The 13215-nt window shown below is 46.5% G+C and overlaps 1 protein-coding gene across 1 annotated transcript in view; it reads right to left on the bottom strand.

The window, feature by feature from the left end:
- Nucleotides 1-1320: 1320 nt before the first annotated feature.
- LOC122398201 (Down syndrome cell adhesion molecule-like protein Dscam2) overlaps nucleotides 1321-13215 on the bottom strand; it is an 89647-nt gene continuing 77752 nt past the window's right edge. Inside the window, exons 7-32 of the mRNA XM_043397880.1 lie at nucleotides 12787-12977; nucleotides 12124-12364; nucleotides 11552-11705; nucleotides 11338-11489; nucleotides 10443-10712; nucleotides 9618-9763; nucleotides 8952-9387; nucleotides 8539-8832; nucleotides 7995-8225; nucleotides 7439-7594; nucleotides 7283-7353; nucleotides 6972-7215; nucleotides 6744-6890; nucleotides 6488-6649; nucleotides 6154-6370; nucleotides 5995-6083; nucleotides 5746-5925; nucleotides 5482-5670; nucleotides 5103-5288; nucleotides 4583-5030; nucleotides 4290-4513; nucleotides 4050-4218; nucleotides 3749-3912; nucleotides 3573-3675; nucleotides 2733-2939; nucleotides 1321-1640 (exon numbers count right to left, since the gene is read on the bottom strand). Of these exons, the coding sequence (XP_043253815.1) occupies nucleotides 1589-1640; nucleotides 2733-2939; nucleotides 3573-3675; nucleotides 3749-3912; nucleotides 4050-4218; nucleotides 4290-4513; nucleotides 4583-5030; nucleotides 5103-5288; nucleotides 5482-5670; nucleotides 5746-5925; nucleotides 5995-6083; nucleotides 6154-6370; nucleotides 6488-6649; nucleotides 6744-6890; nucleotides 6972-7215; nucleotides 7283-7353; nucleotides 7439-7594; nucleotides 7995-8225; nucleotides 8539-8832; nucleotides 8952-9387; nucleotides 9618-9763; nucleotides 10443-10712; nucleotides 11338-11489; nucleotides 11552-11705; nucleotides 12124-12364; nucleotides 12787-12977 (5123 nt within the window). The 3' untranslated portion in view covers nucleotides 1321-1588. The remainder of the gene's footprint in view (nucleotides 1641-2732; nucleotides 2940-3572; nucleotides 3676-3748; nucleotides 3913-4049; nucleotides 4219-4289; nucleotides 4514-4582; nucleotides 5031-5102; nucleotides 5289-5481; nucleotides 5671-5745; nucleotides 5926-5994; nucleotides 6084-6153; nucleotides 6371-6487; nucleotides 6650-6743; nucleotides 6891-6971; nucleotides 7216-7282; nucleotides 7354-7438; nucleotides 7595-7994; nucleotides 8226-8538; nucleotides 8833-8951; nucleotides 9388-9617; nucleotides 9764-10442; nucleotides 10713-11337; nucleotides 11490-11551; nucleotides 11706-12123; nucleotides 12365-12786; nucleotides 12978-13215) is intronic.

The following is a 13215-nucleotide window of genomic DNA, read 5'->3' as shown; positions in this document are numbered from 1 at the left end:
AATTCGATAGATCGATCGCCGTGAAATCGACCCGAGTTTTGCGACGTTTTACCTTTTGCTTGTCCATGCATTTCCAGAAAAATAATAATCGATATCGATATCAATTGCAACGTTCGTAATTTTTCAGCTACCTTTTGCTCGAAACTTTTCATTGGAAATTCTTCGACGGGGACGCAGCAAAAGGTTAAACATTAATATATTTATATAGGCTATTTTACAAAACGGCTCGCGTTCCGTTGCGCGAATGGAAACAGCGCGATACTTAAAACTTATCTTTGGCATTTAATTGGATGATCGAGGTCGTTCTATGTCGATAAATTGTTCGCCCTCTAAATATGATGCGTACATGTATATACACCCTTAAAACGTACTGTTATAATCTGTTTCGATCACACGTCGCGAATCCCTGACCGGGACTGCGCGCCTCGACGCGATCGTTCGTTCCTCCAAACAAGTTTTATTAACAAAATCGGTTCGAAGTAAACGTCGACGCTCGCAGCCGCGTCTCGTTAATGCCGATAATTAGGAATATTGTTACAATTGGCTCCGTCCTAAGCAGAAACATCGTTCCAATACGCTTCCTCGACCATTCTGAAACGATTCTGCGTAAAATTTGTTCATCGATCGATGCGGATTGCGAAGCTATCGTGTATGGGAACGCGATCGTCAGAATAATTAAAACGATACACGAAAGCAATTACAAATCAAACTTCTGGACTCTCATTGTTTATATAATTCAAAAATTCTCGAGGTTTAAATTTATAAATAGCAAATCCATAGCATTGTCTATGTTATAATCTCTCAGTACAATTTGGTAGAAATAATTAACTAAAAAAACCAACGTTCCCTTAATGGCCGCTTAAAAATCTAAACGATGCTTCTCGACGATGGCAGTAAATGATTCTCGATGTTCGTTTCTCGACTGTACAATAGGGCTGGGACTATTCGAATATCTTAATACACCATCGTTGATCGAAAATTACTATCAATTTTCCCTTGAAACGAAATTAAACGGGGACAAGTTTCCTCTCAAATCAAAATCGAGATCTATACTCAATGTTCAATATTTCTGTTGAAATAGTCTTTTCCAATTAATTACTTTTTTTATCAAAGTACAAATGCATGGAATATCGTTCATAGGAGCCAAAGTATTCGATTGACGTTCGACCAGTCCCAACTCTGCTATACAATTTCCGGTAACAGCGTCACTAACGGTACGCAAGATCTATACTATACAGTAGACGATTATAATCGAGTGTAGTTCATTATCCATCGGTAAATTGACTTGTTTTCCTTGTGTTCCAAACTGTTAAGCGCAGAGTTATCCCGTGGATTTGTTCAAGTCGTGCATTTTTCTCTAAGACACCTAAGCGTTTGTCGTACTTTCATGTATGGTCGTTCTCCTATTCTTTCGCGTGTGTCGTGTCTCTTCGAGAATTGTCTAGGAAATTTCGTGAACAAAGTGGACAATTTATCCCTCAAAGTACTCGGAACTGGCATCCCGCAATACGCTTAGGCGATCGACAAAAGTTTACTATTCCATTTACATCGTCCAGCGAAGATTCCCACTAGAATTGCTAAGTCTCGATCATACGTGTATAGTGAACTCTTGCCTCTCTTGTTCCTTCCTTTGCTGATACCTGAAACGAGGTCGTGCAACAAACATCGTTAACATTCGAATTGTTATCGTTGCTAAGAAAGTATATTATTTCTAAAGGAAACGCTAATTTTAGAACCAGAGAAATGTACCATTCGAGTGTCAAAAGTCTCACAGCTAGTGTTCTATATCAGTAGTTAAAACTTCTAGGTGGATTCTAGGTGGTTAGTATATGGTGTAAAAGCTAGTATTTCGTTTCCGTGAGTTATTGAATATATTTGGTGTGGCTTCTTGTAATCCTAGGATGACTTCTGTCGAGTATGACTATCCGGGTGTCTTCGAATTTAACAGTTTAATCGAATCAGTCGTGTCCATGGGGAGAAACGCAACGCAATTAACGAGAAATCTTTTATGTTTTTCTAATCTGGTCGGGCATCGCAATTAATTTGGCATCTCAAGGCCACTGAAGAGGAGCCATCCCATCATACCGTTTGGCTACCCCCACCACTCCATCTCGTGTCTCTTTCCTCCACCCATAGCGTTTGACGGAAAGCGCCAAACCTGCAGACACGCGTTCTCTGCCTCTGAAAGTAGACATCGTACCTGGTATGATTCACGGTTGGAACAGTGACCTTGAACAGCCAATATTCTCTGTCTCGAACATTGAGCATTTCTTTTCGCCGATCTACGACTCTTATCTTAACGTGTTCACGCGAGCATTGAGTGTCGTCTTAACCCATCAAGTGCCAAAGTCAATTGTCGCTGAGACGAATGCAAGGGTATACTAAAATGAATTATTTGAAAGAAAAGGATAGGGAGAGCGTTAGGTCTGGGTCAGGTCACGCTGATCTTGACATTTTGAATCTTTGACACCCCCCCGATCGAGGCACACTTGGACTTTCAATCGGGACGCTGGTACTTAATGGATTAAGCGTACGGAACAGACCCGGTGTTTGACGTCAGGATTCGCGAGTTAATAAGTCTAATGGAAGAGAGTAAGCGGGGGAGATAGAGATAGAGAGAGAAGTGAACAGGGTTGTTCGAGACTCCAGAAGTCCTCCTAGGTTTAAAGAACGATAGAAAATGGATCTCAACGTGTCAGCTTACTACGGTCTACGGAGGTTCGTGTCGATACCTAGCGAGCATAGATTCGACGGCCTCGATCGGCAGTCTACCCAAGCTGCCGCCGTGGCGGGTCCCGGCTGACAGACCTTGCCAGTCGCGATCACGGTCACGGTCACGCTCACGGTCACGATCACGATCACGGTCACATTCTACGTCGCTCAATTCGCGGCTGTCGCTAAACCCGCTTGGCGGCAACAACGTCATGTCCTCCACCGAACTACGCACAATAAGATCAGAGAAAAACGTCTTAGGGGTTTGTTTGATTAACGGAAAGACGTGGAAGATTCGCCGTTTACCGGACCCAATCGAGCTTGTAAATTAATTTGAACTGACTCGAACCAAATCCTCGTTCGTTTTGCTCAGTGGAAGCTTATCGTCGCGCTGGTTAATCGTCGCTCAGTCCAAATTAATTTGCTGGAATCAAATTCTTTTTACAGCTACGCTAGTCAATTCTTTTCACACTGGTTAACGAAGAAACGTTTTCAATGCAGCTATTTTGTAAGATCTAGTGTATGCGCAGGGTGTTCGGCCACATATGGGAGAAATTTTAATGGGAGACTCTGGAGGGCAAAATAAAACGAAAATCAGGAATTCTTGATGACTTCTAGAATCTCCCGTTAAAATTTTCCCCAAGGGTTGGCCAAACGCCCTGCACATATGCAATAATTGATAGTCAACGTCTAGAATGCACACGGTCCGCTTCTTGAGAGTCGTTCTCGTTTCTTCAGAGTTCCAAATTTTTCCCCATTACTCATTCTGCATCGGCACGAGACCGATAAGACCGTGATAGTATTAATATTGTATAAAATCAGGACTGAGTGCTATGTGGAAACAAACAAACCTTGGCTACCTGCGAGTGGACCGGCTCGGCTGTCGGCTTCGTCGTCTCGCAAGCGAAGGCGATCCTTCGTTGTTGGATTCTGTACTCGACTCCACGCCTCGTGAGAACACATCTGCGAAACGAGATTCTCGATCAACCACCGAGGCAGTCAACGTGGGATGATCGTTGTAAAAATTCGAATGTACCTCTGCAAGGTTTCACTGGGACCCTGTAACTAGGTCCAGCGCATTCTCCGCAAGGACTTCCGGACGTGTCGCTGCCGGAACCTTGTCGACTGGAGCGCAACTTGCTCTCGGCTTCCGCGATGCTCGGGAAGTATCGTTGCTTGTGCCACCTTGGCGTTTTAGACCTGCGCGTGAAAGAACACCAGAAAGAGGCAGAGAAAAGGGTACGGAGCGGGACGTAAACGTTCGAGCAGGAGGCTTGGACATCGTCGAACTCGAGACATGCACGCGAAAGGCGAAAGGGTCGAAAGAAAACAGTTACCTTTCGAAGTCTACGCTGGACCTCTCGTAGTCGATCGTGTTGATGTCCTCGTTCTCCAAATGCCCGAACGTTTTGAACTGCATCGTGTAGTCGAGGGTGGCGGTCGTCACCGAACGATTCTCCCTCCCCGGGACGCTGAACGTCGCGTACGGACTTATTTCGTACATTTCTGCCGGAAATAGACGTCTTTGACGATACACTAGATACTTGCGATCGACGATACGAATAACAATATGGTACCTGATCCGTGATCATTGGACTTGTGGTTCTCTTGCTTCACCGGGGAACTGGTATAAACTTGATGGTTTCGTCTGTTGTCGCGTTCCGCCGTCGATTTCAACTGCACGGTCGACATGCAGCTCGACAGATGATGATGCTGTTGGTGTTGTTGTTGCTGGACGAGTCCCAGCCCCGACTGTTGGTTCTGTTGCTGTCCAGGAAGCATCTCCCCCAAGTAATTCGTCCTGAAAATGGAAATTTACGCCATGTACGCTTCTAATCGCGAGAGAACGTTGCTTCGAACGCGTGCACACCTTCCACTGCGTTTCAGCATCACGTATCCCAGAATGGCGGCCGAAACGACGAGGACGATCGCGCAGACGACTGGTACAACGACGTACAGCACCTTCTGATTAGGTATAGTCTTCTTCACGTCGTCCTCCATGATCAGGTCGTTCGGAGGACCTATGCTGACGCCGCTCAGCGTGGTCGTAGCGAACTCCATTTGCGTCTGCGTCGATCCGGCGTCGTTGTGGGCCGTCAGACGCAAACTGTACCACGAGGCGGTCTTCAAGTCTCGTATGATCAGGTTCTCCGTCGCGCGACTCGCCACCAAGATCCACGGTTCCGTGCTTATGCGTTTACGATACTCCACCGTGTAATATTGAATGGGACATCCGCCGTTTGGCCAGGACAAAAGGTTCAGTTTCACGGTGGTGCCATTGGCGGAGATGATGTCCCGTTCTTTCGGCAACAGAGGTGCTGCAAATAGAATTTACCGATACACTAGTCCATAGTAACTTGTTTAAGTTTTAAATCGTGATCTAGAATTACCAGTTCCTTTGGTCGTCGCGCTTATCAGAGGACTCGGATCTCCTGTACCCACGCGATTGTGGGCGGTCAAGTGCGCCAAATACGAGGACCCGCACTTCAACCCTGATAAAATGAACTCTGTCTGTTCCGGTGACAGCGCGATTTCCTCCCAGCCACCTTGGTCCCTTTTGTAACTCAATACGTAACCTAACGGAGCCCAACAATCGTATTGTTAGTCGAGATTATTTTACCTCATTTTTCGTTACCTCATTTAATTCGAAAACATGAAATATAGTAGCAGAGAGGACGAAGTCCAGGAAATTGATCTGCAACCTAACCCTATTATAGTTCTATTCTACTACAGAAGAACCAGTTACAGTACCTAAATTCTTTCGTGTACCTTGAATAGTAGCACCGCCGTTGTTAGGGTGATTCCATCGAAGCCTTATGCTATTCGTTGTAGTATACTGGAGTTCTAGCGTCGGTGATTTAGGCGGCATCACCACAACTAGGGTGTAAGTTACGGAATCGTCGCCAAACAAATTGCTGGCCGAGCAAGTATAATTTCCCGCCACCGACTGTTCTAATCCTGAAGGAACGATGATTCTCTGTATAATATTTATTGTTTGTACAATAGCTTGTATCAATTATTTATCAAACCAACCACGAATGTTGAGGTGACCCTCGGAAGTCAGCTCGTAATGTCGACCAGTGGAGACCTGTCCGTTTCGATAGGTCCACGTAGGTCTTGGCGTAGGATTCCCGACCACCAGACACGACAACGTGATGGATGATTTAATTGCCCTTCTCAGCAATTGCGAGAAAGAGGCCACCCTGGCTGGGGCTAAAGAATTTACAAAATTTTATTTAACGAACATTGGACGATCAGACGAGTCTTAGAAAGTTATCGAACCTTTGGTGTTCGTAGTTTGGGTCACTATAGTGGTCGATTCGCCTTCGCCTAGTCCAGTGGTCGCGGACACCCAAAACTCGTACAGTTGTCTGTAAAGACAAAGTGTTTCGTTATCGATATTCTCTATATTTATTTCGTAAAATTATAATTATTAATCACCTCTCGACTAAACCTCGCAGTTCCATAGTTAGAGTATCGGTGGGCGACGACGGCGGCTCGTGCATCGTGTGCGTGTTATGGTTGCTGGAGCCAGCTTCTCTGCTGTAAACCGTGTACTTGGAGACGTTCCCATTCGGTTGTAGGGGCGGCAACCACGAAACTAATATACTTTCGGCCGTTAATGCCAAGGCCTTGATACCAGCTGGAGGGCCTGGTACTGAAAAAGAACACAGGTAAATCTACCACGCGGTTCGAACAGAGTTTCACGCGTTGCTATCTCGGAAACTTCTTGCAAAAGAGACGATAAAAATTGATAAGTTTAAGTGATTCTTACCATCTTCTTCCGTCGTGCAAAAGATCGGCGGACTCAGGACTCCGTCGCCAGCTCCCGTGTATGCCAGTACCCTGATCGAGTAATTCGTGTATTTGTACAGGGTGTGCAGATAGGTTTCCACGCTGGTGGTCTTCTTCACTTCGCCGACCGTCGATATGTCCACTGAAACAAAGTTCATCGATTATTAATACGCGTTATTAGCTCCTGTTTTTCAATACAGAGTCGTTAGATTGTTTTTTGAACTTGGATCGCTTACTGTTGTCGGTTGGCACTGGCCTGTAGTATACTTTGTAACCCTGAATAATTCCACCGTGTTGGTGGGGTGGTGGTGCGCTCCAGGACACCCTCACGCTTTGAGAAGACAGGGCAACACACGACACGTTGGTTGGCGGAGTCTCTGGCACTGAAATATTAAATATAATTATTATTAATCGGTTAAATATGAGCGTTACTGTTCTGTTTAACGAGGAAAAGTTTACTGTACCCCCTTCTTGAGTTGTCCCAACAATAGGGACGCTAACTGGACCGCTGGCTATGCTGTTGAAAGCTCTGATCGATATATCGTACTTCGTGAATTTTCTGAGGCCCGTAAGCTGCACCTTTGTTGTCGCCCATCCGTTCACAGTTAAACTTTTGCTTTGGTTTACACCCGAAGTTGAGGAAGAATGCTCCGACCACGTCACTATGTAGCCCAATAGATCTCCGTTGCAGGATTCTTTGGGGGGCGGCTGTGAACGGGATCGAAATCATCTTAAAAATTACCAAATTAATTTAATTTAAAAACAATATACTTACCTGCCAGCTAACCATAAGCTCCCCGGGTCCCGCGGATTGTACTTTGATGTTTTGGGGCGGTTCTGTGGGCGCTGTTAAGATACAAAGTCACAAAGTTTGCAATATAGCGACGAACTCGGTAAGACGTTCGAAGAATAGGCGAATACTGTTCCTTACCTTCTTCTTGGGTCTTCGCCACCACGGGATCAGTGGGTGCACTCACGTCTATTGAATTTATAGCAAATATACGAAACGTATAAGTCACGGCTGGATGAAGTCCACCCACCAAAGCCACTTCCTGGTCCTCGCTCGTCGTTTCGAAAGGGGATAAACCTGCAAACGCGAATAGCAATACTTTAAAACGCGTTGTCACGTTGCACGAAAGTATGTACAGTGTCTATGAACTCGATACATTATTTATGAAGATTTAAGGATACTTCAAGATCGTCGATATTCTTTAAAAAATTTTTAGTAACTCATTTTTCAAGGAAGTCCAAAAATATATTTTTATTTGGTAAGACAAAGAAATGTTTCGAAAGAGTCGAACGAACAATTCGGTAATTCACCGATACACGGTCCCATACTGCTTCGATTGTTCGAAACAACGACTCGAGTTGCACCGTTTCAAGTTGAAACTTTCAACAGCTTGCCAGCGTTTGTCCGGTTAGATTCGAATGAATGAAAATTTTGGAAAAATCGACCACGCCTCCTCGGTTTCAATATGTCTACGTACCGTTCTGCGTTGGATGTATCGTGTTCCCGCTATTAGAACTTCCCGGTGAATAGGTGACATTGTGCGTTTTTGCGGGGTTCCAATCGTCCACCGAAACGTGATTCAGGGACCGATACTGAATAACGTAATTCCGTATTGGGCTGTTTCCGTCGAAAGCTCTTTTCCACAGCAATCGTATCGATCGCGAGCCGATTTCTATGACTTCCAGCGAGGCTGGTGGATCCGGCCTCTCTGTATTCACAAAGCGAAGCATAATGAATCCTTTGACCAACGGGGGGAAAAAAATCAATTTATCCGAAAATACTGATTAATCTTCCTTAAATAAGATATTCAGGCTCGTTAACGCCGATCGGTACATGTTTAATAACGCTTAAATCGAAATCTCGCGTTGCTAACCCCTAAGTGGACTTTTTACCAAATTGGTAAATGGAAATCAACTTTCCTTTAAAGCGTTTAAAAAATGCAGAGGCCCCAATAAAATCCACTTGATAAATATGTTCGATAACTGGGGGATTATGTATTAGCAATCTTCGAAGATTTGTACCTTGAACAGCCAGGTAAATGAGATGTTCGGCCCTCCCGTACGCATTGTCGGCCGTACATCGATAGACCCCAGAGTCCTGACGATCGCTGGTCCCTATAGACAGCTGTGACTTGAGCCCGTGTTCCGTTTTCATCTGACTTATGCTCAGCCTGTGGCTGTTGGTGTCCAAACGGTTGCTGTTGTGCATCCACAGCACTTCTATGGGATTATCCCCGATGACGGTGCAATCCAGAGTCACGGACTCTCCGCGGCGGATCGTCACGTTTTTGCTTTGGAACTCGAACCTCGCCGGCTCTGGAAACGAACGGATTTTGGCCATTGATTATGTTTCGAAATAAGGGGAGGTTTTAGACAGTAGAGGTACACGCTAGAAAGTTTGTAAAAGCTATCAGTATATATCTTTTAACACCGACCGTGAACAGACACGTAAATCACTTTGCTGAGGCCAGGTCCTATCCCGTTGGTGGCTCTGCAGAGGTAGTGGCCCTCGTTTTGGGGCCCAGCGGACGCCGTCCACAGAGACCCGTTGGGCAAAATGGTCAGTCTGCCGTCGGAGCCGTCTACCAGGGGATGATAGTCATTGGCGGTACGACTTTTTGAACGTAGCCAGGTGACACGCGGCGGTGGGAACCCCTTTGCCTCGCAGTGAACGTTCAACGGGTTGCCGAGAAGTGTGGCGACGTCTTGCGGCTCGAAGATCCATTGCGGCGGCACTTTGACCAAAAGTTCCGCGGTGTGGTTGACTTTGGCCGCGCTGTTGGTCGCCACGCAAGTGTACTTGCCGCTGTGACGGGACGAGAGTTCCTTGAAAACGAGCAGACTGAAGAACTCGGCTACTCTGTCTTCGATCTGTAACGCAAACGTACGGCAGCGAGTCAGGGTTTACCCGTTAATAGAAACTTGTTCGCGTTTGTGGCTTCCGATTCCGATCGCGCGACACGATATCGCGTTGCTCGAACATTTGCTTAATTAGAAACTCTGGTGGACCTCGGGAAACAAGAAATTGGGGGTGGTAAAATGGCCAGAAGTCCGGAATTTAAATAATTACATAGCGAAGTAATTGATCGGAGGAAACATACGCGCAAGGAGGATGGCAGAGGCTCGCCGTCCTTGAGCCACGAGAAGTATATCGGAAGATCGCCGGATGTAACGCTGCACGTGACCTGGGCACGGCTTCCTTCCTGCAGATTCGGCGGGAAATTGAATGGACTCATAACCGGGGGACCTGGAACAGAAATTTTGATTGATACTTTTCCAAAAAATCGAGTAAAGATTTCTTGAATATTTAATATTCTTTTGCCCGAAGGACCATAAATCTTCATTTTATCGCAACAGTGCTTGATGGACGAACGAGTTTCACAGAAGTATTTTGTTCGAGAGTAATTTAAGAGTCGCGAACAAAAAGCGAGGAACTATTTCCTGGTCAGAAACTCACTATCTTCCAGCCACGTATTCTTTCGCCAACCCTGTTTCCTTCCCGGCTTGACAAACGAGGGAAACTTAAAAACTAACCGTACACGAATTCTTGCTGGTGTGCAATTTACTTCTTCCATTGAGCTTCGTGACTTCTTCGCGGACGCGAGCGAGAAAACCACGAGGAAGGGAGAAACGGAGCCGCGTTTCTTGTTAACGCGAGTCCACCTACGACTACTTACTGCTCCAACTTCTCCGAGAATAGTCTGTCGCTAAAATAACGCTAAAAATAGAATTCTTCTTCTAATAAATAAATGGTTATTAATATATAATTGAATGTATTTGTTTCATGTATCCCGACTCAAGGAACTTCTCTAACCCATCAATCGAGATTTGTCTTCCTAGTTCGCTTTTCGATATTAATTTTCCTCTACCACGGAGATTGTTCGTAATTTGTTTCTTGTAAAATTTTGTACGAGTGAAGTACTCACTGCTGACGGTGAGTCGTATGTCCCTGCTCGCCGTTTCCCCCGTCCTCGACTTCACTATGCAGGTGTAGACGCCAGCGTCGTTTGGGTCCACGTTCCCGATCGTCAGGTGACCCTCGCTGTCGACACGGTGCCTAATGTCAAAGGGCAAATCCACGCCGCCGTGGGACCACTCGACCAACGTGATCGGGTAACCCGAGTAAGGACAGGCTATGGTGGTGTCGGTGCCAGCTATCGCACGGACCGGCCCTATCGATCGTATGTATGGTGGCCCTGAAATTATTAATCGACGTGAAGTGCTTCCTAATACGCTTAATTCGATCATACCTATTCGGACCTAATGCGGCTGGCGATAATTGAAATTGTTGCGGCCCCGCAGTCCGATTCGGAATATCGAACGCGAGTACCACCGTCACCGCCATTTATAATAACGATAACCAACGATTAGAAATAGAACTCCTCCGAAAATAGAATCGCAGAACCGAGCGATCGCTAGGAATTATCCTCCCTAGGCGCGCAACGAACGCATTAAATTGGAACAAGCCAACGGTTTTGGCTACCTTCGGTAGACTTTGCTCTATTAACTCTAAGTGCTTCTTCCAAGTGCATTATAAACTTTGAAACGCGTTTTCTTCTCGACCAATTTACTATTGCGCGGCGGCAGACAGTTCCGAGAATATAACGGTTATTCCGGGATAAATATTAACTGGGAAAATCTACACACATTTTCCTTTGGCGAACAATTAAGATAGTGCAAAACTGTATTTCTAAGGTCCCACGTTGTATTCTAAAAAAATTACAGTGCCAGTTATCCGAAGGATCTTAGATACCAGCGACTGGTCGATACAAATTAGCCACGGATCAAGCGATTCTCGACGCCAATCGCCGTTTCAATTACCGTAGATGTTCAATCTCGATTTATGCTCGACCGTGGCCAGAGTATTGGACGCGACGCAGGCGTACAGGCCGCCATCCTCCGCGCCGGCCGATGATATGTTCAAATGACTGATCACGTCCCCGGACTGATCGACGTACTGCCCTATCGCGTACCTGCGTGGACATTGTTTTCAGTTAAGAAGCGGAATATTGATCGATGGGATCTAGACGCGCACCTGTGTCCGGTCGCGATCTCGCTCAGAGGTTCTCCGTCCAGGAGCCAAGTGAAGGATGGGGGCGGGGATCCTGTCGCCGAGCATCGCAAGGACACCGGCGGTCCTGGTCGCAGAGCTTGCTTGATGAACGTGTACTGCAGCTCCGGCACAGTGTCTGAAACGATCGAACAAACATTACTGCCACTCTAGCGATAATATTTTCTTTGTTCCCCCGTTGCACCCTCCGTTCTCGAAAACGTCGTTTCGTCACTGTGGATGGAAGAAAGAACAATCGTTGGGCGTGTTGGTCTTCGAAATGGCTTGGAACTAACCAGAGGATTAAAAACAAGTCGAATAGAAGGAATTTTTCGAGACAATTCACCGAATACACGATTCGTCCGACCATCGATCGACATTTCTACTTGCGTTGAAGCTCGACTCGCGCTTTGTTGAGGTGGGATAAAAATGATGTAAATATATAAACGTACGTTGTGAAGGAAAGGGAAATAAACATACTGGTGTATATTTTAATGGCCGTGCTCGAGGAGGTAATCAAGAAAGGGGGCGAACGCAGGCAATTATCGGCAGCATACCTCCCAGTTTCAATTCCGCGGTGGCTTGAGCGTTTTCCTTGTCGCTTCTAACGAGGCACTGATACATCCCCTTGTCCTTTCGGCCGACCGAGCCTATCACGAGGACCAGAGGAGCCAGCAATTTGATCCTCGTGTCCTGCGCGGTCAATACTGGCATACCGTCGTGCAACCACTCGACGCTCTCGACCGGATAACCCTCCACCGTGCAATTCATAGTGGCAGACTCTCCGGAATTGATGATCTGTAAATACCGGGAAACGGTTAACGATTCGTGCACGAAAGTTAATGCCCGCGTCACGATTCCACGCAGCTGTGCGTCACTCCGCCCCCACACGCTACGTACCGACGGGCTTTCGACGGGTCTAATGACACGACGCAATTTGTCGGGGATCGCGTCGATGATCACGAGTTCTGAAACTTGCCGTTTGTTACGTACCAAGAGCGCGACTCGAGTTTTGCAATTTTCGACGAGCCTCGAACGAGCGACTCGCGAGTCGTCGAAATCGATTTTCGGAATCGAGTGCGAACGTTTAGGGAATCGTCGCGATTTTCGAAGCGATCGTCGAAGTTTCGCGCCCTGTCGGAAATTATTCGAGCGTCTCGAGAACGTTGACACTGGATTTCTGACAGGCAGAATAATTTAACGATTACGTTGCGTCGTACCTGAACGCGGGGCTGTATTCGCGCGTTGAGCTTCGACGTGACCGAGAGGTGTGTTTCTGCACGTTGCTCGCCGACCTGATTGCTGGCCCTGCAAATGTACCTTCCTGCGTCCTGAGCGTCCACACGTCGGATTTGCATCAAATCGCCCCACAGTTGAATCCTGCCGAAGGACTCAACCGGTATCGAGTGTCCTGCGCAAACAGATATATTATGCTCGACGTCGACGATGGCAAATTTTATTTTTCCCCATCGAATCGCTCGAGTTAAAAATGACCGTTAGTTGTCACGACCGCGAAAATACTTCGTGATTTTGCCGAGCTATTTTCCAGGTGAGATTTAGCGTAGCGTTCGATTGTGGTCTAATTCGAAAGCAACGTTCGCACGATGTCGGTATCACGGGCATCGTGTTGTGTTATGCGGCGCACGGTG

This window comes from Colletes gigas, unplaced genomic scaffold (assembly GCF_013123115.1).
Source record: "Colletes gigas isolate AHSC1104 unplaced genomic scaffold, ASM1312311v1 Colletes_gigas_Sc00011, whole genome shotgun sequence".
Classification (NCBI taxonomy): domain Eukaryota; kingdom Metazoa; phylum Arthropoda; class Insecta; order Hymenoptera; family Colletidae; genus Colletes; species Colletes gigas.
Note: the sequence above shows the minus strand (reverse complement) of the source record. Positions and strands in the feature narration are given on the sequence as shown.